We start from the raw sequence: 26,365 nt of genomic DNA, 5'->3' as shown, positions 1-26,365 counted from the left end.
ATTTGCGTAAAACATTTTTTTATAATGTACTAGCTTTTACCCGCGACTTCGTCCGCGCGGAATAAAAAATAGAAAACGGGGTAAAAATTATCCTATGTCCGTTTCCTGGTTCTAAGCTACCTGCCCACCAGTTTTCAGTCAAATCGATTCAGCAGTTCTTGAGTTATAAATAGTGTAACTAACACGACTTTCTTTTATATATATTGAAGAAGATTATGAAGTCTTATAAAATACAATTTAACATATCGGTTTGAACTGTAGGAACTCATTTTCGTAGTATAATGCATTCAAATAATAGACGCAAAGAAACATCATTTTGTCTGAAAAATCTTTTTGATTTATAAATATTTTTTTTACTTTGATGCTAAATATCATCTTGGTTGATACAATCAGGTTGAGGATTGAACTTAGTTGAATACTAAAAACGTAATATACAAAGCGATAGCTTGTTTGAAAATTATGAGAATGGGCTTACAGTGTCGGGACATGCACTGTATTGCACAAACTCGACTCCGGACGATTAAACGTGAACTTTTGTACTGCTATGTTGGCTACTCGCTCTCAATGTTACGGACTAAGCTGCTCTATTAAGCTTTATATGTTGTCATATTGTTGATTGGAACTTGGTATATTTCGATATTGTACTATCGAATATAGATTGGATGACTTTAGATGCAAGTTGACTATTTTCATGCAATGATATGTTCCAACTATTACTTCTGGGGGTATAAACCACCTCTTCTCATTCTCTTAAGAGAAAAACATAGATAAGACTATATTTTTACTGTTGTTTCGAGAGTGGAGTACGAGTATTACAATATTTCTAGTTTTTGACAGTGTTTTATTTTTGTTACCTTTATGTTACCTCCGTCAGCGGGGAGTAAAACAAAACTTAATAAGTAACCTATTGGGTTTTTGATGTGAAACATCTATAGGATCACTTGTAAACCGAATTGTTGGCGTGGCGACGCTTGCCGTGGCGACGGGTCGCCACGCTAAACTGAGGTATACATTATTATTATTATTTTTATCATTATTATCATTATTTTCATTATTATCATTTTTATCATTATTATCATTATCATTATTTATTTATATAATATTTAATATTTTATGCATATTACTTGTACACACACGATGTTTCACATCTGCCAGGCGTCCCATGACGGCTCACATTTTTTTTTTCATCGGCCAATCGATAAGTGGGCAGATTGGCTCAACGATAAACACATATATATATGTGTTCTTCAAGACTATGTTCTACATCTATGTCAAATTTCAGCAAGATCCGTTTAGCCTTACTGGAGACACGTAATAGCAAACATCCGTCTATCAAATCGGACTTATAATATTAGTAAGATTAGTAAGATATTGATGGCTCCTACGAATAAGGAAAATACTATATAGGAAAATAGTCCGCAAAGGCCCTTTTACTTCAGCAAAAAAATATCATTTACACCTATACCTATAGGTATAAATGTATATTTTGTTTAGTGCATGTGGTTAACTAAACTAACAGCTTTTAACACAAAAAAGTAAATATCATCAATTTGTTACTTTGGACCTTATACATAGGACTTATCGTTGTATTGCCTAAATTGTAAAGTTATATACTATACAAAACTTATTATAAAAAATAGATATAAAACCAAATGTGTCAACTTCATAAATGTACCTTCTGAAAGGGAAAATATATCAGCATTTTTAAAACCGATATTCCTTTTAAATGCGTTCACGTATCACAGATACGTGGGTGGATTTATGTTGGCAGAGCAAAAAGGAGGCAGGAAATGAGTTGTTTTAAGCGCTTTAGATGTGTAGATAGTGAACTTATCGGGGCCTCAATTTTCCGGGTGACTTTTGAAAATATTTTTTTTTATAAACGAAAAGAAGATAGGTATATCATCATGAAATGTTTTTTTTAAAGACCTTTCGTGATTACAATTTTTATCGCCGATTCAAGACTGTTTTCTTCGTACACTGTACATTAACATTATAAATAAATACTCTATATATTTATTTTTGTTTGATTTACGATTCATCTATTTAATTTAACTTAGGAAAGTTGAATTGAAGAAGAACTTTGTCTTAAAAGCGTATCTTAGTAGAATAGCAGTATGTAAATTAATTTGCGTTATAGTACAATAAATAAAGACTAAACGAACCCAATGTGAATTTAGTAACACGTACTGATAATATATACATAAAGACAGTTTGTGAGTCAAACTCTCTGGGGAAATTATTCTTGTTTTCGAGGTATTTAAAGCTATTGGGAAAGCTTTGTCTTTCCGGAGAAACATTTTTGCGGTAGGGATAATTTTATGAATTAATTGTTTATACTTATAATCAGATATTAAAAATATATATATATTTATATTGTGTGAAAATAAAATTGAATTACTTTTTTTTCAATCACGCAGTAAAATAATTTCTACATTATACTTGTTAAAATTGTATAATTTGAATATTTAAATAGATAATTTATCGGATAGAATGTTTAATGTAACATATTTACGCATTCAACATAACACGAATCATAATTCTGTATATTTTTACATATTTTTCCATTTTTCAGAATATAAGTCGATCTAAGCGTACTTAAAATGGGGAGCTAGTACGTTGAAAATTAATTCTTTAAAAATTACGGTAAAAACTACTATACGCATATAACCTAGTAACTTATGAGCATAGATGTAAAAGAATTATTAATTTAAAAAAAGAAAACACGATCACATAATATTTATTGATGGTTATTTTGCGTACACTTTTATACAAGACAATAAAATTTGTCAAACTGTTCTCAGCGACAGTAAATATTGATTATATTGTTTCCCGAGAGTACTAAAGACGGATCTAAGAAGGGGACCACAAAACAAGAGCAACAACGTTTCCTCGCCCTTCAGTTAATTAAGTTAAGGAACTAATCCGTCCCCTTACGCCAGGCCTTCAGGAATCGGGAATAATAAATGAATAAATACGAAATACTATACATTGATACGTACAGACGAAACGTTGATTGAACGATATTTATACTTCGTGAAATATTTTGAAACGGTTTAATTTGTAGGTAGGTATTAGATGAAGCCAAATGCGTGTTTCGTGTAATTTTCATACAAACAGTTTTAGTCGATAACTCAGTCGTTATATAGCATACAGTCTCCGCCTGTGGGGTAACGACTAATGGAAATAATCTGTCGGTGTAAAGCAAGCTTCATGTGGGAACTAGGAAAGAGTACATTGCACGGTCCTAGCAAGTAATAAAAACGGTTTTCGCGAGCTACCGTTAAGGCATACGTGAACAGGAAACCTCTCGCACCATGCATGCTAACGTCTAATGAAACTGCGCCCTGAACTACTTTATCTTAAAGTTTAGTTGTCATTTCTTTTAGAACGATGATAATTGTTTGTAAATAAATAAATAATAATAATTTTGCAAGGGGCAAAACTTGGGGTTTTATTTACAAATTATATAAATAGCATTTAATTTGTCCATTAATGGAGAATAAAGACAAGTCAATGGCTATTTAAAAAGGTCCGAAGGCTATCTACAAATAATCTAGATACTATATATAAGATTGAATATAATTAAATAAAGGAACAGTGTGACATTTATCAGGTGTTCCGTTCTATTTAGAAAACAAAAAAAGAATAAAATAGGCCGATGGAAGTATGATTAAACTATTCTTTTATATTAAAAAAAGTACAAAGTGAAATTAAATAGTATCTCTATTTTTAATTTAGAATTTAAATGTAAAAAATGCATATTCAACTATCAACAAGGATCGAAAACATCAAGTATATCAGAGCAAAGTTGGGGAGGGTTGCTAGTATGTAACTGTGGATTTCGATTTCAATTTGTATTAACACATTGTTGTTTCTATTTTTTTAAAGAGAAATTGAGGCTAAAGGACACCGATATCCAATGCCATAATAAATTTAAAAAAAAATACAGTCGAAACCCATACTTATATCTACGAATGTAATATATTTTATTACTTCGTAGCACAAATTGACCGCAAAAAGCGACTCCATAAATTGCTTATTTGACATTAAGAGAAAAAGGTAATTTTGAGAACGTACCCAAAAATGTCTTCGTATTGTTATCAGCTGTGATATATGGCTGCAAATATTTTTGTACACTCAGTAGAAACGTGAATCGCGTACATTATCTCAAGGTCCATTGAATCTTGTTATTTGGCAACGGAGAAACATATTTTACGAACGATTATACGATTGTATATGAGAGTTAAAGTACAGTCAGCATCAGATACTTGGAAGGCAGTAAAATATCATAGCTTGTAAAATATTTTTTTATATCATACTAGCAGTCGCCCGCGATCCCGTCCGCGCGCATTTAAAATTAACTTAATAGGGTTGTGAAAAATAGATAGTAGCCGAATCTCAGACCTACTGAATACGCATATAAAATTTGGTAAAAATCGGTAAAGCCGTTTCGGAGGAATACGGTAACTAACATTGTGACATGGAAATTTTATATATAAGATAAGATCATGATTCTGTGATGCACTCAATTATTTAAACTTTGGAAAGGTCGACAAAAAGTAAGTTATTAAATACTAAAGTTAGTAAAAAGAAAAATATCGTATGTTTTTCCATAATCGTTATGTAGAATAATATCTCCCGATGTATTTTTTATATTTAATACTTATAACTCTTAAAACTTAGGATATTTCTTTGTTAAAATTTGATACGGAGTCTTTCGTATTATAAAAATTATGAGTCGATATATTAATAGATTTGTAACCTCAAAAAATTTGAAAATGGGTTAATTTTTTTACTATATTTTTATCTGTATCTGTAGATACGCCTTTAATATTTTCTATACATTATGCTCTCGGAATAACGCAGGTCACGTTTCAGATATTTTTGAGGGCGAAGCAATAAATTGGTAGTTTTTGATAGTACTGTCAAAAACATACAAATTGTGCATCGAGATTTAGCAACCAGTTTTTTTAAAGTACGAGTTTATAAAAAAGCAACATAGTACTTCCACTCCTTATTTAAAAAAATCTTCTTACTTTTAAAGTAAATGAAACTTAAATGTTTACTTACTATTTGAGGGGAGAGCCGTGCGAAAAGGGACGCAAAGTGTCAAATAAAGGATTAAATTTTCAAAGTCGGCTTTACGTCTCGTCAGATTTCAAATGACAAATTAAGAGTAACTTTTCTTAAAGAGATTCGAAGTGTTATTTGAATCCCCTTTAATTTTTTACCTTGTCTCTTTTATCACCAGTGTAATTTATACAAACGTAGCATAAATTTCATCCTTTATTAAAATCTTTGACAAAAGAATTTAAAGAAAGAATAATGAGACTTCTAATTTGACTACATATTTGATAACTAGACGATTTCTATGGACTAAGATGGACACCGTGGGAATTGAACATAAAATAAACAAAATGTTTTTGAATGTTACATTTAACGTGTTAATAAAAATAAAAATGTTTATACTTAAAGTGGGATCAATGAAGCGAGTAAAATGATTTTTTTATTTATCAACTCGTTTATAACTCTAATGTTTTAGAGATAATTAAAGGCAAAACGCTCATCTTGTAGCGCAGTTTGATTAATCAAGAGCCACGGCGATCTAATACGAATTTCTAATTAAGAATTTAGGTCACATCAGACCTTTAAACGGAGATAGTTCCTAAATTAATACTCTAGTTCTGCAGAGAAGATTAAATAATTATCTATTAATTAATATCATATAGAGATCATGTGCTTTAAAGTCATTTGAAGGGTTTTAATTACTTTTAATAAATTACTTCAACATTGAGTCGTTATGTAAATACAATTCGTAGGGATTGAAAACGTAAGTTTTGTGTCGTAGCTGTTTAAGGGCCTTCATACACAAGGAAAAGTAAATCTTCGAAAATAATATTGTAGCTTTGCGTTGCGAGTATGATATTCGTTGAGTGCGCTTAGTACATACAACGTTAAATCGTCGACACGAGGCATCTATTCTGTCAATACAGGATCGACTACGTGTCAACTGCATAGATTTGGTCGGCTATCTTGAAATTCACAGCGACTTTTTGGACGTGTCAAAATCGTCAGTTTTTTTTTTAATATTATCGAAGAAATTGCGAAGCAACCACTGCCCATGAGACTCATAAGAAAAGAGTGTAGGTTAAGAGGGGACTATTTAAAATGTGTTGGTAAGGTTCAGCAACCCGTTCCTGAGTACGAAACAATATGACATTGTATTAAGTCACTTAGCAACTTAAATCGCTCAGTTTTGAAGATTAACGTTACCTTGAGTACGCAGGAACTTGTGTTACCTCAGGTTGTCTCAAGCGCGACCTCATGTCAATCTTGTTAACTGTCATTTTGGCAGGCGAGTGGGGCAGTTGCGGTGAAGCGTCTGTACGTGTGGTATGATATCGGTTAGCCGTATTATACTTGGAAAGTTACAGTTTTAATAATTATTTTGAAGCAACTGAAAGTGAGTGAACTTAAAGTCGCTTGATGAACCACAGAAAACAATGCTGTCACATTAATAATAAGACCAAAGGTTGTAGAATGGCTGCAGCGTTTGTTCTCTGGTTATCAACTGGTTAAGGTAATTATGGGTCTAGTTAAATGTCTTAGACGTTCTTGGGGAACGTCTCCATGAGATCCTAAAGTATTTTGTTTGATCATAACGAAGATAATTACATCTTGATAAAGTCTCGTCTAGATATTATTAATATTCAGAATAAATAACGTAGGTAAGATAAAACACATTATAGTATACAAATCATAAGTTCACGGGTATTGTTTTAAAGTGCTTTTGACGTTCAGTTAAGTCGCAATGCGGTTATATTTCATTCCCCTTGCTATTTACCTTTCATCATTCATTCAAGGATTACAAAAGAACACATAAATTATTCAGCGTTACGGAAATGTTAATAGGATTATTGTTTATGTTGTCTGTTGCCAACGCGTGTGAGGTTTCAACATACATTGAATGCGTAATCTACTTTGTTATACTCTTTTTAGTATACTACAGTGTACAGTGTGTAAGGAAAAAAATAACGGAAACTTGAAAAATTCCTAAAAATGAAGTCTTTTGAATTAATAGCCTATTACGGAGATAGTAAAGTGGAATCCGTTTAAAATAATATCGAAGGTTAATAACAAACACGTTATATAAAGCGTTAAGTAATGCCTCTTCTGCATTAGGTGAACACGGCCGTAGGTATCAGAAATCATATCGGTCATACCGGTCACAATTTATTAAAAATGGGTAACGATAAACAACATGTCACTATAAACAAGTCTTTATATCTGACTTTGTTTTAAAATGCTATACGAAAACCTTTCGTGGTGTAATTATTTTATAATAAGCGGTTGGTCAATATAAACGGAAATATAAACGGATTCTACTGTAGTTACTAGTTACATTATAACAAAGAGGTGAGATATAGTGAGAGTTGTTAAACGAAGTGCGGCTCAGTTCGCAGGACGAAAACCTTAGATTATTATAGGTTTTCATAATAAAACTAGACAAAATTAGTGGTATACGCCATCAATAACAACATCTGTTGTACCAATGGACCGATGAAATACCACGATCACATAGAAGACAGGAGTAAAGTTACCGATATCGCTCAACATAATAAATCTGTTGTTAAAATTAGAATCTCCAATATTCAGCTAGCTATCATCAGTTCAAGAACCTTGGCTTGAATTAACAGTGGCGTTGAATGTTTACAAACTTCTTTGAAAATACTTTTAAAGTTTACCAAACACAAGTGTAAAACCGTTACGATATAAAAAATACTAAGTGATGAAAGACATTATCAATTTAAACGTAATGAAACATCATTCATCTTTGATTAGTTGTTGATAAAGATATTATTAAAGGATAGTTTAATGATGGATTTCTGAAATCGAAATCCCAGTTAAAAACATATTTTATCTGTTTTGTCAAAGATTATGAGAGGGATGATGATGTTTTATACAGAGATTTTTGTCTCAGAAACCAACGGTAAGAATTTTTTTTAGATATGTTTACATTTTAATGTACACAAATTATTTAAATACGAAACATAAACAAATGTGTTACGTAAACTAATAAGTTTCTTATAAGAAACTTCTAAAAATAATGCATACTAACCTAGTATCATTGGTACTAGATATTAATGTAAGGTGAAGGTACTAGATATTAAAGTAAAGATAAAACAATAGAACACGATAGTTATACAAAATACGTAAATGATTTTGTATGTAGGCTACAAAGTGAGATGACTGAAGAAAGTGGATGTATTGTGTGAAAGAGGATTTGCCTTAGAAGGGGAAGGTTAGAAGAATACAGATATGACTGTTAATATGGATGTATGAAGGAATGTGTGAAAGAGTCTTGAACATATTATGCCAAATACGTAAGGAAAAGAATAGTACAATAATGTACAATATGAAAATGAAGTCTAGTAAGTAAAGGTAGTCTACTATGGATAAAATTTAAGAATACTTCATTTAAGAATGCATTCGTAATTCTACATTAATAATTATTCATCAATAGTTTACAAAATACTATGGTTTAACGAAAGTTATTTTCAAATAAAACAGAAATAGCTCATGATTTGTATTACGAAGACGTTGCAGAGTTAATTTTGCGTGGAGATGGACTTATTTCAAATCCGCCTCTGTTTATACACTACAAACATTGATTGCGATATCTATATCGCTAAAAATGTTTGTATAAAAATGTATATTTATATAAAGAACGTTTTACTTTTAGACGGAGTCTACGTGGGCACAATTACGTGATGGTTGCGTGGAATGAACTTGCATAAATTTTCAATGTTAATAACATTTAAAGAAAAAGTTACAAATAAAATTTAATGAACAAAGAAAGTATTATAAGAACCTAAGAGTACATACCTATTGAGATTTGAGGATGAATGTAGAAGACTGTTCGTCGATTACGACATATTTTTCACAGATTAAAATAATATTATTTCGAAGTGTAGCAAGTGTAAGAATAGATAAGTTTTTATTGGACATATCCATAAAACTGGGACGCTCCGACATGAATTCCATTGCATCCCAGACCTCGGTCGTAATGGATTTTCTATATAGTTTACTACGCAATATCAAGGAAATGAATAGCATTCCTTGGTTATTAAACTCACTAAGGTCTCAAAGAGGTCGATTTTACTTACGACCTCGGAGGCTATTCTAGCTCGAACTATTCTTGAACACTTAAGTTAATGGAATTACTTAGGTGGATTTAAAATGTTGGGTTTCATCACTGGAATATGCCTTTTATTATTGAGCAAGCATATTTTTGATTTGTACTTAAATTTTAATGTAGTAGTCGATCGCTTTAACAAACGAAAATCTTAAATAGAGCAGAAATTAAAAAAAAAAAACTAGACGAATTAGAATTAATTACCACATTAAAAATAAAATGGCTTCCTTTATCGTTGTTGTTTTTTTTTTTATTATTAATAAATGTGCGTTTAGATTTTGTATTAAAAAATCAACCTAACAAATAAGGACTCAAAATAAAGTAATAAATTCTAAGAACGAGTCTATAAATAATATTATAACTGTATCATAGATCAACTATGCAGAATTCGCAGTTCTCACCTTGTAAGAAAATAAATTAATTTTAAATGTCTCCGTCAAAATTTTGCATCGCCTGCATTCTGCAAGACAAAGTTTCACTTTGCACTGAACATTCGGACCTCTCCGAAGCACTTGCTTTCCGAAGAAGTTTTCGTTACTTCATACCTTTGTAATATTATTACTGTCAAAATTTAAATTAAGTCTTTTGTACTCGTAGATATTAAAAACATTGAATTATATGACTTGGTAGATATCTATGAAACAAATTAAAACACTTTATAAATTAAATTAGTTTTTTGATATTATTTTTAACTATCTAACTAAGCTTAAATATATGTAGAACCATTTAAATTTATATGCATATGTCATGCCTTATATAAATTACAAATATGTATATTTCTCATAACTTATTTACTTGCACAATATTCCGGTCACGTACATTAGTTTATATAATAGTAAAATAACTAAGTCATTTGTTTCAGGTTCCGTACACTCAATAGGAAACATCCAATAACAACTATACTATGACTTGACATACCAGATCTGAAACAGGCAAAGATGACGTGTCCATTTCGTCGTGCGTCATCCCAACAGCAGTTTGCGAATGGATCTAGCAGTAAAAAGCCTGAGCTGCGTTCTCGACAATCGTCCATACATCTTCCTGGGCCAGACGAAGATGATGGAGAAAGGAATACACTCACATTGAAGCATCTGAGCGAAGCTTTACAACTGCTAACTGCGCCATCGGTAAGTTAAATAATAAAAAACTCTATTAGATTTAAGATCAATAACTAGGTAAGTTACCCTAGGTATTTCAGTACAATAGGGTAAATTAACCAGTTATTGGCCAATAATATCTAAAAATTTTTGTTTGGAAATTGGATGGTTTATAAATACAGCATAAAGTATTTCAGTATTTCGATCTTGGTTTTTATTACCTAAAGCACTATCAAGGAAATATTCAAATTTTGTTATCTAAATTCTATACTCAAAATACCAAGAATTATAGACATTGTTTCAAGGAATAAATAATTTTTTGGCTTGTATAGTATTTATTACACTTGTACTTATTAAGATTTCATTAAATTCAATTCATAAGTATTCTTCAACAAATGATTCCTCCTTTTTTTAAGTTTCTAAATCTTGTTTGTTCTTTAATTCAAGAACATAAATCGTAACACATTAATTTCATTTGTTGACAATTGAAAATGACGTCAACATTTATGACAATATTAATTTGTTCATTGTATTTCTTACAATTCTGCGTAATATTTTATGATCCAAATACTTCCGTGAGTCTTCGGAAATATGGTTTGTGATTCCCAACTCCCTCTTCGGAATTTATGACGCCATTGTATCCCTGGAGGATCGTCAATTTTATTTGAGACATTCTTTATGGGTCTGCATGAAGATAAAACAATAGTGTTATTTAATATAATATGGATTTGATAGCGGGCAGTTAAATTATATTATTGAAATAACTTGTAAATGTTATTAGACTTTATTATTTGAAATACAAAAGTAAGACAGATGAAGAAAAAAAAGTAAATCGTAGATGATGTAAAATTATATTTTATACATTAATTTGTCGTGTTTAATGTGTAAAACCTTTCTATAAATTATATCACTCTGTTAGTATAACTGGCTCTTTAAGATTCGGTATTAAATAAAAATAAAATGTTTTAAATAAAGTTACATTGATATTTAAATTCATATACTTGAACAATCACGGTTTTATGGTATAGTTAGTAATAAAAATCATGATCTACTCAACAAAGTAAATTCCAATACTAATATCATGCGATATTTGAAAAATACAAATCAGCTATCTTCCATATTTAAAGCAAAAATGAAAACATTAATCCTTTATGATATGAGTAGAGATAATGTTAACACAGCTGAAATTAATTGATAAGTTTATTACACGCACAATGTGTACTTACATCTAAGATTACAACATCGTTACGCGGACTGATAACTTTTGATGGGAAAATTACTTCAAGTTAACAACAGTTGTTTAAGTTCTCCCAACATGTTTCCTGTACCCTTATATTAGCAAAGTTTCAACTTTAATTATGAAGTAAAGACAAAGCCTTTTTTCATTTAAAATACTTGACGCTACTTTGTTGAGAATTTTTAGTTTTAGTAAAGTAATAAACGCAATTTATTAATCCCTAGTCTATCAATTATATTTTCTAGAGTCTATTTATACTGCTTAAGACTGGTAACAAAAAATAAATTCATTAGACAATTCGATTAAGAAAACTCATTCTTGTATACGATAGAATAAAGTGACCTCGATTCAAGCATTGAATTGAGTTGAGTTATTTTTACAACTGTTTACGATTACTTCATCATAAAATCCAAAGAGTTTTTAATCATGTTTTTAATACTGATGTATATTTTATTAACATCAAAATTTTATAATCCAGTCTACACAAATATTTAAACAGTTCTTGAGTCAATAATGTGCATGAGTTACGCTCCCCCTTATATCTACTTCCGGAGCTCACGCCTTTGAAAATAGATTTAGCATGAACTTGATATTATAAACATATATTTGCTGCGAGACAACACGATCAATTCGACGTGTTTATATAATACGGCAATGTTTCAAATCGAAAATGTACAAATCATTCCTGGAAATGTTAGGTTCTAAAATTTATAACTAACTAGCTGTCACCCGCCACTCCGTCCGTGTGAAGAAAAAAACTTAAAAAGTAGCCTATGTGTTCTTCCAGACTTGGAAATACCTTTAAACAAACATCCATCCATCTAAACTTACGTATAATGTTTATTTACAATTAACTATAGAATGGCTACATGGATCTGGATCTAATTTGGAATATGAATAGATTACTGCCTGCCATAGGCTACTAATTAAGTTTTTTTTAATTCGCGTTAACAGCGTCGTCAGTATTAATATTATAATAAGTTACTTTAGATTAAACTAGCTTTTACCCGCGACTCCGTCCGCGCGGAATAAAAAAAAATAGAAAACGGAGTAAAAATTATCCTATGTCCGTTTCCTGGTTCTAAGCTACCACCACCTAAGCCCACCAATTTTCAGTCAAATCGATTCAGCCGTTCTTGAGTTATAAATGGTGTAACTAATACGACTTTCTTTTATATATATATGTAGATTAGAAAAGTGCTTCATCTGAATTTCTTTGGTTCTAACTCCCAAGAGTAATTCCAATAATTGAAAATTTTACATCCTTATTAAGTAGGTCTTTCTACGCTTAGTAGACTTTTATTGCGTTGGAACTTTTTTAAAGGCTAATCCAACGAAATTATGAATGCCAGCTAAAAATCAAACGGCAACTTTCAATGTAATATCTGTTGGGGGAGGCTCTTATTAAAAAACAATATCGTAGTAAAACTTCTTGTATATTAGTTTTAATTATTCACTAACTTCCATACATTATACATCGTCGTTCCGTCTTCAAAATCTTCTATTTACAACATTACAAAAATCATAATAATTTGACGTCCCCAATTGTATTGTCAAAAGCCTTTAATACACTGCTTTGGCGGAAGTACTATTTTTATCTTTTATTTTATTTTTAATTTCTAATGAACTTCCGGCCAACTTATTTTTCTGAAATACAATCCTACATAAATTATACTCTTCTTAAAATCATCGTCAGATCTCAACTCTATCAGTGTTATAAGCAATCTTGGGTTCAATTAATTTTCTGAATAACTTGTAATGATTTATTGTATTTACAACGGTCCGATATTAATTTGTTTTCTGCCGAAACTTCAAACAACGAACGACCTTTGTGAAGCATAATTGCTTTCACGCAATAAAACGATCATTTCTAAATAGCAGGTTCGCTTCGTTATATCCCATCCGCAGCCTTTAATTAATATGAAATAATTTGAAGGAAATTTTGGGTACAGATTGAATTGATTTGTTAGAAAAGTATTATAATCAATAACTTTTATCTTTTGAGGAAAAGATGTGGTATTATTATTAGAAGGATTTTATTTTTATATCATAGGGTGGCGATATATATAAGTCTAAAACGCCCTTCTCATCCCTTTATATAAGAGAAGGAGAGGAAGGGAAAGTAAATTAGACCTTCGGAACGCACACTCATCAGACGAAACGCGGAATTGGCTCCACTTCACGTCTATCTTCTCTTTCGTGCAACGTAGTTGCTGGTGTCTACCACTGTTTACGTCTGATATTGTCAATATAGCAAAACGTGCAAGTAGTACTTCTATTATAAAAATGTCGAAGCGATAAAAATAAACTGATTTAGGCAGAACATTATGCCGTCAGAAACCGTACATACCAAAATATTTTGCCGGTAATGCGGTATTTAGTTACAAATTTTTCACAGAATCACGAAGAAGGAGACTTTACTGTACTTTAAAATCGTAACTCGATAGATTAATTTAAAGCTTCAACTTTCAGATTTAATTGTTTTCATTATGTAGTAAATAACAGGGATAATATGTATGTACAAATCCACTTTACACATAAATAAAAGATAACAATGGTAAGACGACAAAGACAGAAAAAGTAACGTAAGCTTGATTCTAGGATAAATTAAATTGATCCCACTTTGTATCACGGTGCGTAAGAAATCATTTATTGTGTCAACATATCCGGGCCATTAGATATCCGATATGTTTGGACGCAGGAGCCTTTTTATTTTTCTTCAAAGCGCCTTCGTCTCCTTTGTAACGTAATCCCTCAGTTCGATCACTTAAGGTGTTGAGTTACGAAAAAGGTGGTTCCATAGACGGAGGAACAAAGAGTAGGTAAGAGTATAGAAGTTTCATTCAATGTGGTCATTCTATTATTTTTATTGTTCTATTTTATCATTACTCTTAATTAAAATGTTTGGTGTCCTTGTTGTTCTCTATTGAGGGTTTCTAAATATAGAATCGGACGTAAACTGAACACCTAAGATATTTTCGGAAGCTTAACCGATGAATTATAGCTGCCTGTCATGTTTGCCTAAATAATAACAGACATGAAATGAATTTAGATTCAGAATTACGTAAGCAGAGCTCATAAATATTATTTCTTATATTTATTGACTAGACGACTATTGAGTGAGTGAAACATCTTAAGAAAATAATCAGGTAAAAGGTTACTGAGCATATAACAATTTGAGTCATAGAAGTAGTGCAAAGAAATAAAATAAATTATGAAAATCCAGTTTTTTATTTCCTCTTTTATTTCTCCGTATACTTTTACAAGAATTGTAAAAAAAAAACTAAAATATATTCGTAATAAAATAGCCTTAACGTACTCGTGAAAAATCATCACCTTTACTGACATCAATGAACACTTAACAATACAATAAAACACATTCTGTTTCATTTATAATGTAGTTTATATTGACAGTAATGTATTCAGGACGTGTTCTATATGTACGGGTCACGTAGCTGCTAACATTACGACATTATTAAAGAAGATCTTGTTTAAACTAACGTTGTTACAGCTTGCGAATTATCACAAAAGTAATTAAGCATTAGTCGTGGTTTAAGGTTATAATTAAGTTGAATAAAATATATAGTTTTATCTGATATTATGTGCTTATAATAACGAGCCTTGTTACCTTAAAATGTTGATGACAAAAACGTGCTTCTAAATTTATTTTCTCAACAGTTTGGTTATCAAAAAGAGTAATAAACGATACAGAATTTTCATAACATCTGATATTAAAAATGTATACAACATTTTTGTTCTTTAAATATATTTATTACGTTCCTGTTGAGCCTCTGACAGGGAGCGTTGTATTTCTACGGCTTCTCGCTACGATGCACGAAGACTGGAAAATCCGCTCAATACTACATTCATTGGATTACTTCTGCCTTTGATCTCGATAATGTAGACGTTAAAAATACGAGTATTAGATAATTGTTTAAGTAAATTGTAATGCTCAAAATAAATTCCATAACTTTACTTCCTTACTGTGTAAATTTCTCATGCTCAATCCGCACTATAAGAATAAAGTCCCTTAGTGGCCTGTGGCCATTAAGGTTGACCTTTTAGTGTAGACTAATAATATATGTACACTATGACTTTATGTAGACCATCCTAAAGTGGTAGCTTTATGATTCTTAGTGCGCCTAGTTAGATACGCGAATAAAGTTTTTACAGTAAAAGTGGCGTAACTTAATATTGAAAAATGTTCTATACCACTGTTTATTAAATTTAAAATAGTAGGTAGAATAGACCAAACGCTCGGACGTGATCCAATTACGTACAGCAGACCCTTTTTATATTTGGCGAGCCTCCAAAAGTTTTTACGTGATGCCTAACGCGAACTTAGCTAACATACTATTTTTGTTTTTTATTTAGAAAAAAAAAAAAACAAAATGTAAAATTATAACCAACGAAAGAATATTTTTAATTTTGATACACTTATCTCACGCACAGGAATTTAATCTAGAATTACAACTAATATTTTGTAGTCTACTATTTTCCTTTTCGTCTTTTTTATTATTGTGAGATAATCATCTCATTGTAGTATAGACAATAATAAACATATAAATAAATTATTAAACTTATTCAATATAAAATGGTAGTATTAAATTAAGTGGAAGCTTTTTATTTAGAATGATTGTCTCCACGCTGCGGTCACAGCATTAACGAAGAATCAAGCTGAGCATTATGACAACTACAACTGTTTGTAAGTACCTATAATGTTTATGTGATATATAAATCTAGTGCTAATACAAATAATACGAAATTTGATGGCTGTTTAAGTAGTTTTTTTTATATAAATTTTCAACTTCTTTAATATTATTTATACTCCGTTACATTTTCATTGTATATCATCGTTTCATCTTCCGTCATAGATTCTGTTTAAGTTATTTTAAAAAAAGTAAAAAAAATATCCTATTATATCAAGTAAATAATAGCAATAGTTTTTTTTATTAATAGTAAATATTATTTCTGTATACACTAACAAGTACATACACTATGTATTAATGTTACAAATACCTCTTAATTTAGCTGTTAATTAATAAACAGCTCCATTTTATACAGACGAAGATTGCCCGACGACGTAAAAACATGGAGAAATTATGCGTATTTAGAAGAAATATACGATGCTGTCCGTGCCACTGACAGTAAGTGTAATTTCATTTTTTTTAACTAAACATTATTACATAACTTTGTAACCATGATATAACCTTTGATTTATAATTCACTGATTAAATTTTATTAATAAAATCATTATTTTTAATATTCTACTCAAGTAAAGAATACATACATTTGAATGCGCAATATAAAGCATTCCGCATTAACATATAATGTTCAACATATCTATGACCTCACAATTGTATGAAACATAAATGCATTATAACGAGGCCTATATCAAGGAAATGAATGGCTTTATTCACTACTGATTAAATATCATATTGTCTTGTGAAGTGTTTGACTCTTTTGTTTGACGCATCGCAAAATTATACCACCCAGTAGGAAATTTATAGATTATTATAATTATTTCTAGTGCATTAATAGTTACATTTTTTTTAATAGAACACTTCTGAATAGACATTTCTTATTAAAACAGGTTTGAACACAGAAGATTTTATGGCAAAATTAGGAGAATACCTAATTTTAACTGCATTTTCGCATAACTGCCGGTTGGAGAGAGCGTTCAAATGTCTCGGAACGAATTTAACAGAATTTTTAACAACACTAGACAGTGTACATGATGTTTTACATGATCAGGTATGAAAAAGATTTAAGTTACTAGTTTTATATATATATTATCTAATAATATCTTTAATCCATAATCTTACTAATAAAAGAGCACATAACATGTTAATTGTAGAAAGTTACATGACCCACAGTTAATTCAATGCACGTTATTCAGGCCACATTATGCTAGGATTTGCATGACGTTTTTGACCTAACATGCAAAACTAGCATGTGCGTGACTGAAATGTTATTTATGTGGACAATAAAACGGTTATGCCTGTCAGTTACGTTCGTTAGGTTGAAACTGTCACCAAAACCTAACGTGTGTGGCCAGCATTATGCTATTAGGCATATAATTTTGTACGGATTCATTGGTAATACAACCAAAGTACTTGTCGTTCTAAAGAGTTTATTATTGTAACATAAAGATGTATGTTATAAGGTATTTACACATATTATTCCTTTAGGATGACGTCCTCAAAGATGATACAGTGGAATACGAAGCTGCATTTGTTTGTACAACATCGAGAGGCAAAATCGAGTTGTATCTGACAACAGAATGTGAGCCCGTCGCTTATTTATTAGTGGGGAGTCTTAAAGCGATTGCGAGGCGTCTCTACGACACGCAAGCTGACATAAGACTGATGAGTTACACGAACGACCCGAGAAGATTCAAGTTTGTATAGCTTTTAATTATGTATACTATGCGTTTTCACTTTCGCAACACTATTACGATAAAGGAATTGTCATACCTCGCATCCTTTCACTGTGGGATTTCCAGTACCGTGACGCTTGGATTAATAAATATTATCGTCTCTATATTGTAAATTATAAAGAAAGGAACGACAATATGGATTAAAACAAGTGTTTTGGCAGTGGAATACCACTGTTGTATGTAGAGTTAGTGATTAAGTGAGTTTGTAATATCAAGATTGTTTTGTGTTACTGCTAAACCAACAAATATTACACTGGACTTGATTTCAGTACTTTAAATAAGTTCGTAACATAAGCTAATAGTGAAATGTTAAACGTGAACGTTATAAAGAGTCATTTTTCGCTGTAAAGAGCCAAGAACACTGGCTGCATTTCCTCGCTAAATTGCTGTACTTAACTCTAAAGCGAGAAAACAGCCTCGCCCCCACTCTCCCCCGCCGGAGACAATGACGAGTTACGAATATTGTTACGCCAAAAGTTTTTTTTTTAAATTGTATATTCTCTAAATGTTGTTCATGTTACAAACTGACTAACAAGAGGGTAATATTTTTGGCGAATATGTAAGTTTTTAAGTGTGTTTATTTCATTGTGATCTTCTGTAAAGGCCATTGAAACTATCCTGCTAATATTTTAACAAGAAAAGGAAGCAAAACTCATCACGAGTCTCTTTACAGATATGAAATCAAAGCGATTCCATTGCAACAAAAACCTACCGGGGATGACAGTGCGGTGACAGGTGACAGTGCCTGCGTCGCTTCGTCCAGCAAAGTAACAGACTTGAGGATCGGTGTTGCGAGCTTCTGTAAAGCCTTCCCTTGGCATTTCGTTACAGACAAACGACTAGAACTTGTGCAATTAGGTAAGTATACATTCCTATCTAAATTATAGGTACTCTACTCTACTCTAGGTACTCTAGTACTTCCTAACTTAGTTAGCGATGTTAGATTTCTTGTTCAGACAATAATTATTCAAATATTTTAATAAAGAGGTTATTTAATTGACTAGTAAACATTTTCGTATATTCTCCGATACTTACGTTAACCATTATGCTAGTCTCGTTAAGTTTACGAGAAATTTTTACTATTAGCTATAATTATTAACGGCTTCTCAAGCGATTTGCTCGAAATTGGATTAACATAATAACGCCTCGAGGATTCCCCGCTTGCTCCGACTTCACTTAGAATTAGCATTTTTCTTGTGCCTTGGGCTTTTGTGATTAATGGTCGACAGTTTTTATATAAGAGATCAAAATGAAATGGTAATACAAATCCAGTTTAATCTAAATGTATTTTATATTAATGCTATCTAAAATCGACCAGTCTGTTAAGGCTGCAACGATATTTATATTCCTTTTTTTGATCCTGCAGTCAAATTATTTTATATAGTTTTGTGGGACTTTGTTCTAATCACAAATCTTAATAAATAAAATAATTAATAGAGAAGATGAAGAAAATAGTACCTCTGTTATAATATCACTATTAATAGCAGTATAAACACTCAGTAGATTGTAAATTGAACATACTAATTAACAACCAAAACTTAATTAATAACGATTTAACTTACGTATGATCGTCCTGGACGGCACTAGTTTTGGACCCGTCGAGGGTCCATCTCGATCGTGAAAAACCCACAATGAACACTCACCCTGATAATGATCCTCCGACGGTTCCGAAACTAGTTGACACCATCACCGGACGATCATTCTTAGGTTAAGCCGTTCTTAATAAATTTATTATAATGTCTCACGTAAGCATTTTCGCAAAGCTTTTAGCGCAAACTAAAACTTATGCACGTATTCGAGAAACACTATTTGGTTTCCATAAAGTCGTAAACAAAAGCATAAAGCATTTCCATAAAGCGATTCTGTACTGTAGATAACAGTCAAGATTGTTTAGTGTAAAACATAAAATGCCGTATTTCTACTGCATAAGAAAAGTTAGTGAATGCTAAGACCTTGACCGTACAACAACTTATTGCTTTGTTTTTCGTTACATTGTCGCAACGACACGCTAACACTGACTCACATGAAAATTATACGACACTCATTTGTTCGTGTCAAATAACAAAATATAAGCAATTTTTTCAAAAAGCTTTATGTAAAGGACAAGTTACGTTTACGTTATAGGGGGTTAGGAAATAAATATTATAAATATTACTATGCCGCATTACGTTTGACATTAATGGATCTGTGAAATAAAATTTGGAAAAATAGTTGGTATTATAAATTATTTATTTTTCCAATAGGCATAATAAACAGGTTTATAACTCCAAATTATTGTAAGGAATAAAAGTTAAAAACAATGTTTCTTACCTTATATACTTTATTCATGAGTATATGAAGCTCTTGTTACATAATATAGAAGAAACTGTGCCATTATGTACCGAAGTGATTCCATCAGAAATAATTGAAGCCTTCCCCTTGAAAGCTACATTTTGGTTGATGTTATACTCTAAATGACATTGCCATTCTGCGTAATGAGGGTAAAGAATCTTGTAGGGAACATCTTTGTGCCATTTTTCCAAGTTGTAACGATCTAATATACTCAAAACCACGACAATAATGTAAGCTTTTTAGGCCGGTTATTTAACACGTTTAAACGAATGAAGAAACAAATTTATACTTTTATGCTAAGAGAGCGAATGATAAGTTTTCCCGCGTAATGTTTTTCGATCATCATAAAATGTTTCCCACATATGTTGGTAAACCACGAAACAAAAGCTTTTCGTAACGGCCTGTATTTTCCTTGAAGAAATACCGCATGTTTCGGTGAAGTTTTCGTACACTGACGTCGTGCCTTAATAGAATAATCTAACGATTCTTTCGACTCCATGGATTTTTAACGGATGGTATGTGGTCAAATACTAGTTTATTCGTTTAAGAAGGGTGTTAATAGTATTGCCGTATTAATTCTTTTATACTAAGTGTTTTTATAACTATTAAAGTATACTTGTATCAATGAGAGAAATATATAATTTTAAAACGTTGTTTTTCATTTGACAGGTGGCGGTTTCATGAGATTATTTGGCACGTATTTGGCGACACATGGCTCCGCGTTGGGGACATACTTCAGATTATTACGTCCCCGCGGCGTGTCGCTGGATTTTCGTGAAATTTTAAAAAGAGTCAACACTCCATTTATGTTTTGTTTGAAAATTCCCGGCTCTACATCACTGGCAGAGGTAATTCCGGTTATTGTTTTTATTCTTAAATTGTTGTCATTTTGTTAAAAATAATTGTTAATGAATAATTAGATAGTTAACTATTTTAAATCGGCGAAGAATCGCCTTAAACGTAAAAAGTTGTATCGAAGAAAATAAACGCGGCTTTCTGTGAACTTAAATTATTAAATTAGGCAAAGAATAACTTATATTTTTATTTATAATCACTCTTTAAATATTATAGCAGAAACGAGAGGTTATATTTGTGAGAAATTTAGGAATTTCGCATGAAATTGATATTATAAGAGAAACGTAAAAATGCAAAATCACCGTTGCCTGTGTTATGAGTCCCCGCGTGCGTGAAATGTTGGAAAAAATTCTTAGTCCGTGTTCAAATTTAGTGGAAGGTCGATAAGACAGAGGTCAGACGTAAAGCTTGCCATACACGAATGAAAGCTATGTATTATGAAACACTAATAATTGTAGGATTGATAAGAAAATTAAAAATCATGTCAATATTTTGATTTTATATTTGTATAAAATTTTGAAGTCAATAATAATAAAAAAAATTCCAAATAGTCTCTATCTATCTATAAATAACCGAAGTTAATAAAAGTTGCATAATTGTAGTATTAATACAAAAAAAATCGTTCAGTTGTTAACATTTTAAAATATCACATTATAATTAAATATTAATTCGCTGAATGCCTAAAAATTCCACGATTTTTATGATAAAAAAAGAGAAGAATAAAAAGAATAGAAAAATAAATTTACCCACGATATTGTGTTCAAAGTAAAATCCTTATAAAACTGGTGCTATTTAAAGTTGAGATTGCATAGAGTTGTTGGGAAAACTACTATACAAATGAGACTCATTTATTTCTTCTACTTAAAAGAACTGTGCATAAGCTGTGCAAGTTTATACACTTACTTGATCGACCTAAGATTTTCGACAAGTTTTATGAATATGAACTAGCTAAGATATTAATTTATTGCCAATACGTTTAAGCTTATTTTTGGCTACTTATTTTTTGTCATTAGCTAACTCTTAATGTGTAATGGTTTAAAATACAGTCGAACTTGGATAATAAGAAAGAACTGAATAACCAAGACAACTTTTTAAGCTAGATTCATTATCCGGTTCCGACGGAAGACCTCCATAAGCGTGAAATAATCGTGGAATATCGCTTATCCAGGTTCGCCTCTAGGTCATTTCAGCTTTATTTTTTAATTGTTGATTATTTTCTAGTACAGTTTCTTGCCTGATGTTACAAATATTTGTACCAAAATGAACATAATATTTTAAGCTTAAATTGTCATTCGCTCCTCACTAACTTTGTCGACTATATTTACAACCACTACCCGTTGTAGTTTCCAATTTAAATGCGCATAACAAAGTCCTGAAACAACTCGCTTCAGTTACTGCATTCGATTATCATAAGAATTCTATCAAAAGATTGAAAGAACTTTTCAAGAGCTAATATTTTTACTAACTATAGCTATAATTTTTTCTTATAATTTAGCCGTCATATGTGGTCTGGAATACGACTGAATTTTAATGTTAAATTAATTTTGACAATGACTTTTTGCAACATTTAAAATCCGTTATGTATATTGTATTTAGTGGTCTATGTTATTTACCCCTTCAAATGAATACTTTGTTCTTTCTCTTTAAAGAATCAAGACTATTTACTCATATGTAAAAATATGTTTGTCCTCCTTTGTATTTTATTATAATTTTTGAAGATCGGTGATCTCTCCTTTGATAAAGGGTTTCCTTTTGTATTACAGAGAATGTTTTCGTATCTTTTATCCTTTCCTTTGTTATCAGTGACGGGTGGGCTTCGGTTCACTTCTATTTCAAGTTATGCAAACCTTTGTACACAGTTTACCCAACAACATTACGACCTCTAAAATAGACTCCGTTGTTTGCTTACACATATAGTAGGGTTAGTTTCGAATGTTTTTATTTATTTTTACGTAAGATAACTTTTATCTCTGGGCCTAGCACGAATATTAGTGACAATCGCCATAGTATCGTCATCGTCAATTATATCAAAATAAGTATTAGATTTTGGTTTACTTTATGCCCGATTCTGGTCGCTGCACAAATTTTAATACAAATTATTAAAAAAAAAACCATACGATGGCGATTGTCGCATATATTCGTGATAGGCCCACTGACTATTGTTTGGTTTTGGTAAGTCTTTCTGGTAACACTAAGATTTTACTTTTTCGGTTAAAGCAATCAGATTCTAAATCGGAAAAATATATTTATAACACTACAGTTAGTAGTAGTTTTCGAAAATTGAATAACTTGATATTTCTAAAAGTTAAAATGAGATATTAATAAAATTATTGATCTTGTACCATTCGAATTAGTGCAACAATAAAGCACTGATTGAATTCGTTACTTAGATTTGTAAGGCAACGTAAATAAACGCCCCCTCTTTGTTGATCCTCTAACTGTGTTTGAATACGGAACACTATTTGGCAACAACCGATACTGAATTGAATGAGATTCACAGCGTTCGATAAACTACGTAATTACAGTGTTAGTTTAAAGTAATTATTTAACAAATTCAAATAGTGTAATATTTATTTTCAATTTTATCCTTAATATTTTTGTGTATAGCTTGAAGTTTTAAAACAATTGCGACCAGTTTACCTGCTTTAATTATTCACACATTAACATCTCTCTTTGTAATTAGTACAGCTGTTTATGGTAAAGGAGTTTACAAGTGAAAAAATATGTCCGCACATTTAATAACACAAATTTTTTGAATGTCATGAAATAAGCATGTGCTTGTCTTGGATATGATTTTACGTAATCCTAGGATTGTATGTATAATATTAAAATTAACTCTTCTTTTGAAAGTGTGTATCTGTACATCATAACCAATGAATCTCTTTACATTGTGATTACCAAATGTCAGAAATTATTCCTTAATGTTTTCAAAAGGTACTTATCTACCACAGAAATGATGCCTTCTTCATATGAATGTATATCATAGTATACTTTGTACCTCCAGATGAAAAAATAACGCAAACTGGAAGGCGTCAGTAATAAAGATTATTGGACATTGTATACGAAGAAAGCATCCAAGTTTCTCTCTTGTAGAGTTTTGGCTCAGAGGTTTAAAATTTTGGAAACCTTCCAAATTGTAAAAGCTTTGTATACTTAGTGATTTTTTTTTTTTGATAAAGTACATACGATATAGTGTTACTTTTCTTTGAGTCGAAATATGATTAATCTTCTATAGTAATCTAATATATTATGTTGTAATATTAAATTTCCTGTTTTTGAAATTATAAACGCAACAAACTGAATATAACAATTTACACTTTAAAATGTTTACATTCTTGTTCTTGCCGAAGATTATAATTCTTGATTGAATGTGAATGGCTACAAAGGTAGAGGACGACCGAAGAAAGTATGAATGTATTATGTGAATGAGGCTATACGTAAGAAAAGAGTGGATTCATATTTGACGACTCATAAATGTATGGAAGAGTAGTTAGTATGCCGAACCTCTTTGTAATTTGGTCATATTTTAACAATTCTTATTTACTCAGGGTCTCGAGATAAAAGGACAGATGGTGTTTTGTTCGGAGTCAGATTCACTACTGTTCGTTGGATCACCGTTCCTCGACGGCCTCGAAGGTCTCACTGGCAGAGGACTCTTTATATCTGACATACCATTGCACGATGCAACCAGAGACGTTATTTTGGTTGGAGAACAAGCAAGGGCACAAGTAAGACATAATTATTTTTTATTTTATAAATAAAAAAGGCAAACTTTTTCATGACTGTTATTTCTAGGATGGCCTAAGAAGAAGAATGGATAAATTGAAGAATTCAATCGAGGAAGCAAGTAAAGCGGTGGATAAAGAACGAGAAAAGAATGTTAGCTTATTGCATTTAATATTTCCACCTCATATCGCAAAAAGATTATGGTTGGGTAAGTTTCAGAAATTTTAAGGAAACTACGCTAAATTATCCGATTTTTTTAGGACTTTATATAAACCGGCAATAAAAATTATTCGACCGTTCTCTAGATATTTCATTACTATCTTTCGATAGCTATTGCAATCTTTAGAACATTAAAGTGTGAACTAAACGGATAACAAATACATCGGATAAGCAAAAAATTAATAAAGATATAGTTTATTAACGTATAAAATATAGAATCAATTAACTTAGGTAAGCGTTGTAACACCCAATTATATAATTTAATCTCTATTTTTCAAAGACAATTAGAAAAACAAATTAGCTTAACTTTTTTATTTTATTTTTGGCAATGGAAACGCATGGAAAGGGTATAATTTTGAGGAACATTTCAGGAGAGAAGATCGAAGCGAAGAGTCACGATGACGTAACAATGCTGTTCAGTGATATTGTTGGTTTCACATCTATTTGCGCGACCGCCACGCCTATGATGGTCATCGCCATGTTAGAAGACTTGTACAGCGTGTTTGATGTGTTTTGTGAAGAACTAGATGTATACAAGGTATACCTTTCCTTATATTAAACTAAGTTCATGTTATTGATATATATAACGAAGTAAGTTATTATTAATATTTTGATTGATTGTTTTATCCGTTTTTATACTCAAAACCTACTTAATGACTTTCATTAAGATCACTTGAAATTACTCACCAAAAAAGCTTTTACATTGCTGACAAATTAAGACAATTTATTATCTGTCTACTTGTGTGTTCTAGCCATTCAAAATTATAGCATTGCTACTGTAAACTTATATTGTATCCTTTAGGTGGAAACAATTGGCGACGCATATTGTGTAGCAAGTGGTCTACATCGTAAGATAGAGACGCACGCTCCCCAGATTGCTTGGATGGCGCTACGTATGGTTGAAACTTGTGCACAACATCTTACACATGAAGGTCATCCTATAAAGGTATAAAATACTAAATTAATATCTAAGAACTAATTTAAAACGGCTACACTCAAGTATAGTTCGGTGTGGATACCGAATATTTTCAGAGGGGTACTTCTTCAGGGTGATTGTACTGGGCTGGATTTTAATCTATTCAGGACGGACACCGGACTATGTCTACATGTTTCTTGTTAAGACTCTGAGCTGGGTCCTCGCGATACAGGCTGCGCCTAGGTCGAGGATCCTGAATAATTCACTGTATTTTTGGATGTCAATAAAATATTTTTCATTTTTTCATAAGTGTAGCCGTTTTTAATTGGTTTAAAACGTATCACGA

At 31.3% G+C, this 26,365-nt stretch overlaps 1 protein-coding gene across 1 annotated transcript in view; it reads left to right on the top strand.

Moving 5' to 3' along the window:
• The window catches only part of LOC106711336 (head-specific guanylate cyclase), a 33,770-nt gene that overhangs the window by 5,462 nt on the left and 1,943 nt on the right, over positions 1-26,365 (top strand). Inside the window, exons 2-12 of the mRNA XM_045683552.1 lie at positions 10,062-10,326; positions 16,165-16,238; positions 16,598-16,680; positions 17,127-17,287; positions 17,725-17,933; positions 18,646-18,830; positions 20,973-21,151; positions 24,707-24,886; positions 24,954-25,092; positions 25,475-25,641; positions 25,906-26,049. Coding sequence (XP_045539508.1) covers positions 10,138-10,326; positions 16,165-16,238; positions 16,598-16,680; positions 17,127-17,287; positions 17,725-17,933; positions 18,646-18,830; positions 20,973-21,151; positions 24,707-24,886; positions 24,954-25,092; positions 25,475-25,641; positions 25,906-26,049 — 1,710 coding nt within the window. The 5' untranslated portion in view covers positions 10,062-10,137. The remainder of the gene's footprint in view (positions 1-10,061; positions 10,327-16,164; positions 16,239-16,597; positions 16,681-17,126; positions 17,288-17,724; positions 17,934-18,645; positions 18,831-20,972; positions 21,152-24,706; positions 24,887-24,953; positions 25,093-25,474; positions 25,642-25,905; positions 26,050-26,365) is intronic.

The sequence above is a fragment of the Papilio machaon genome, chromosome 22 (genome assembly GCF_912999745.1).
Source record: "Papilio machaon chromosome 22, ilPapMach1.1, whole genome shotgun sequence".
NCBI lineage: Eukaryota > Metazoa > Arthropoda > Insecta > Lepidoptera > Papilionidae > Papilio > Papilio machaon.
This window is presented reverse-complemented; position numbering and strand designations above follow the sequence as displayed.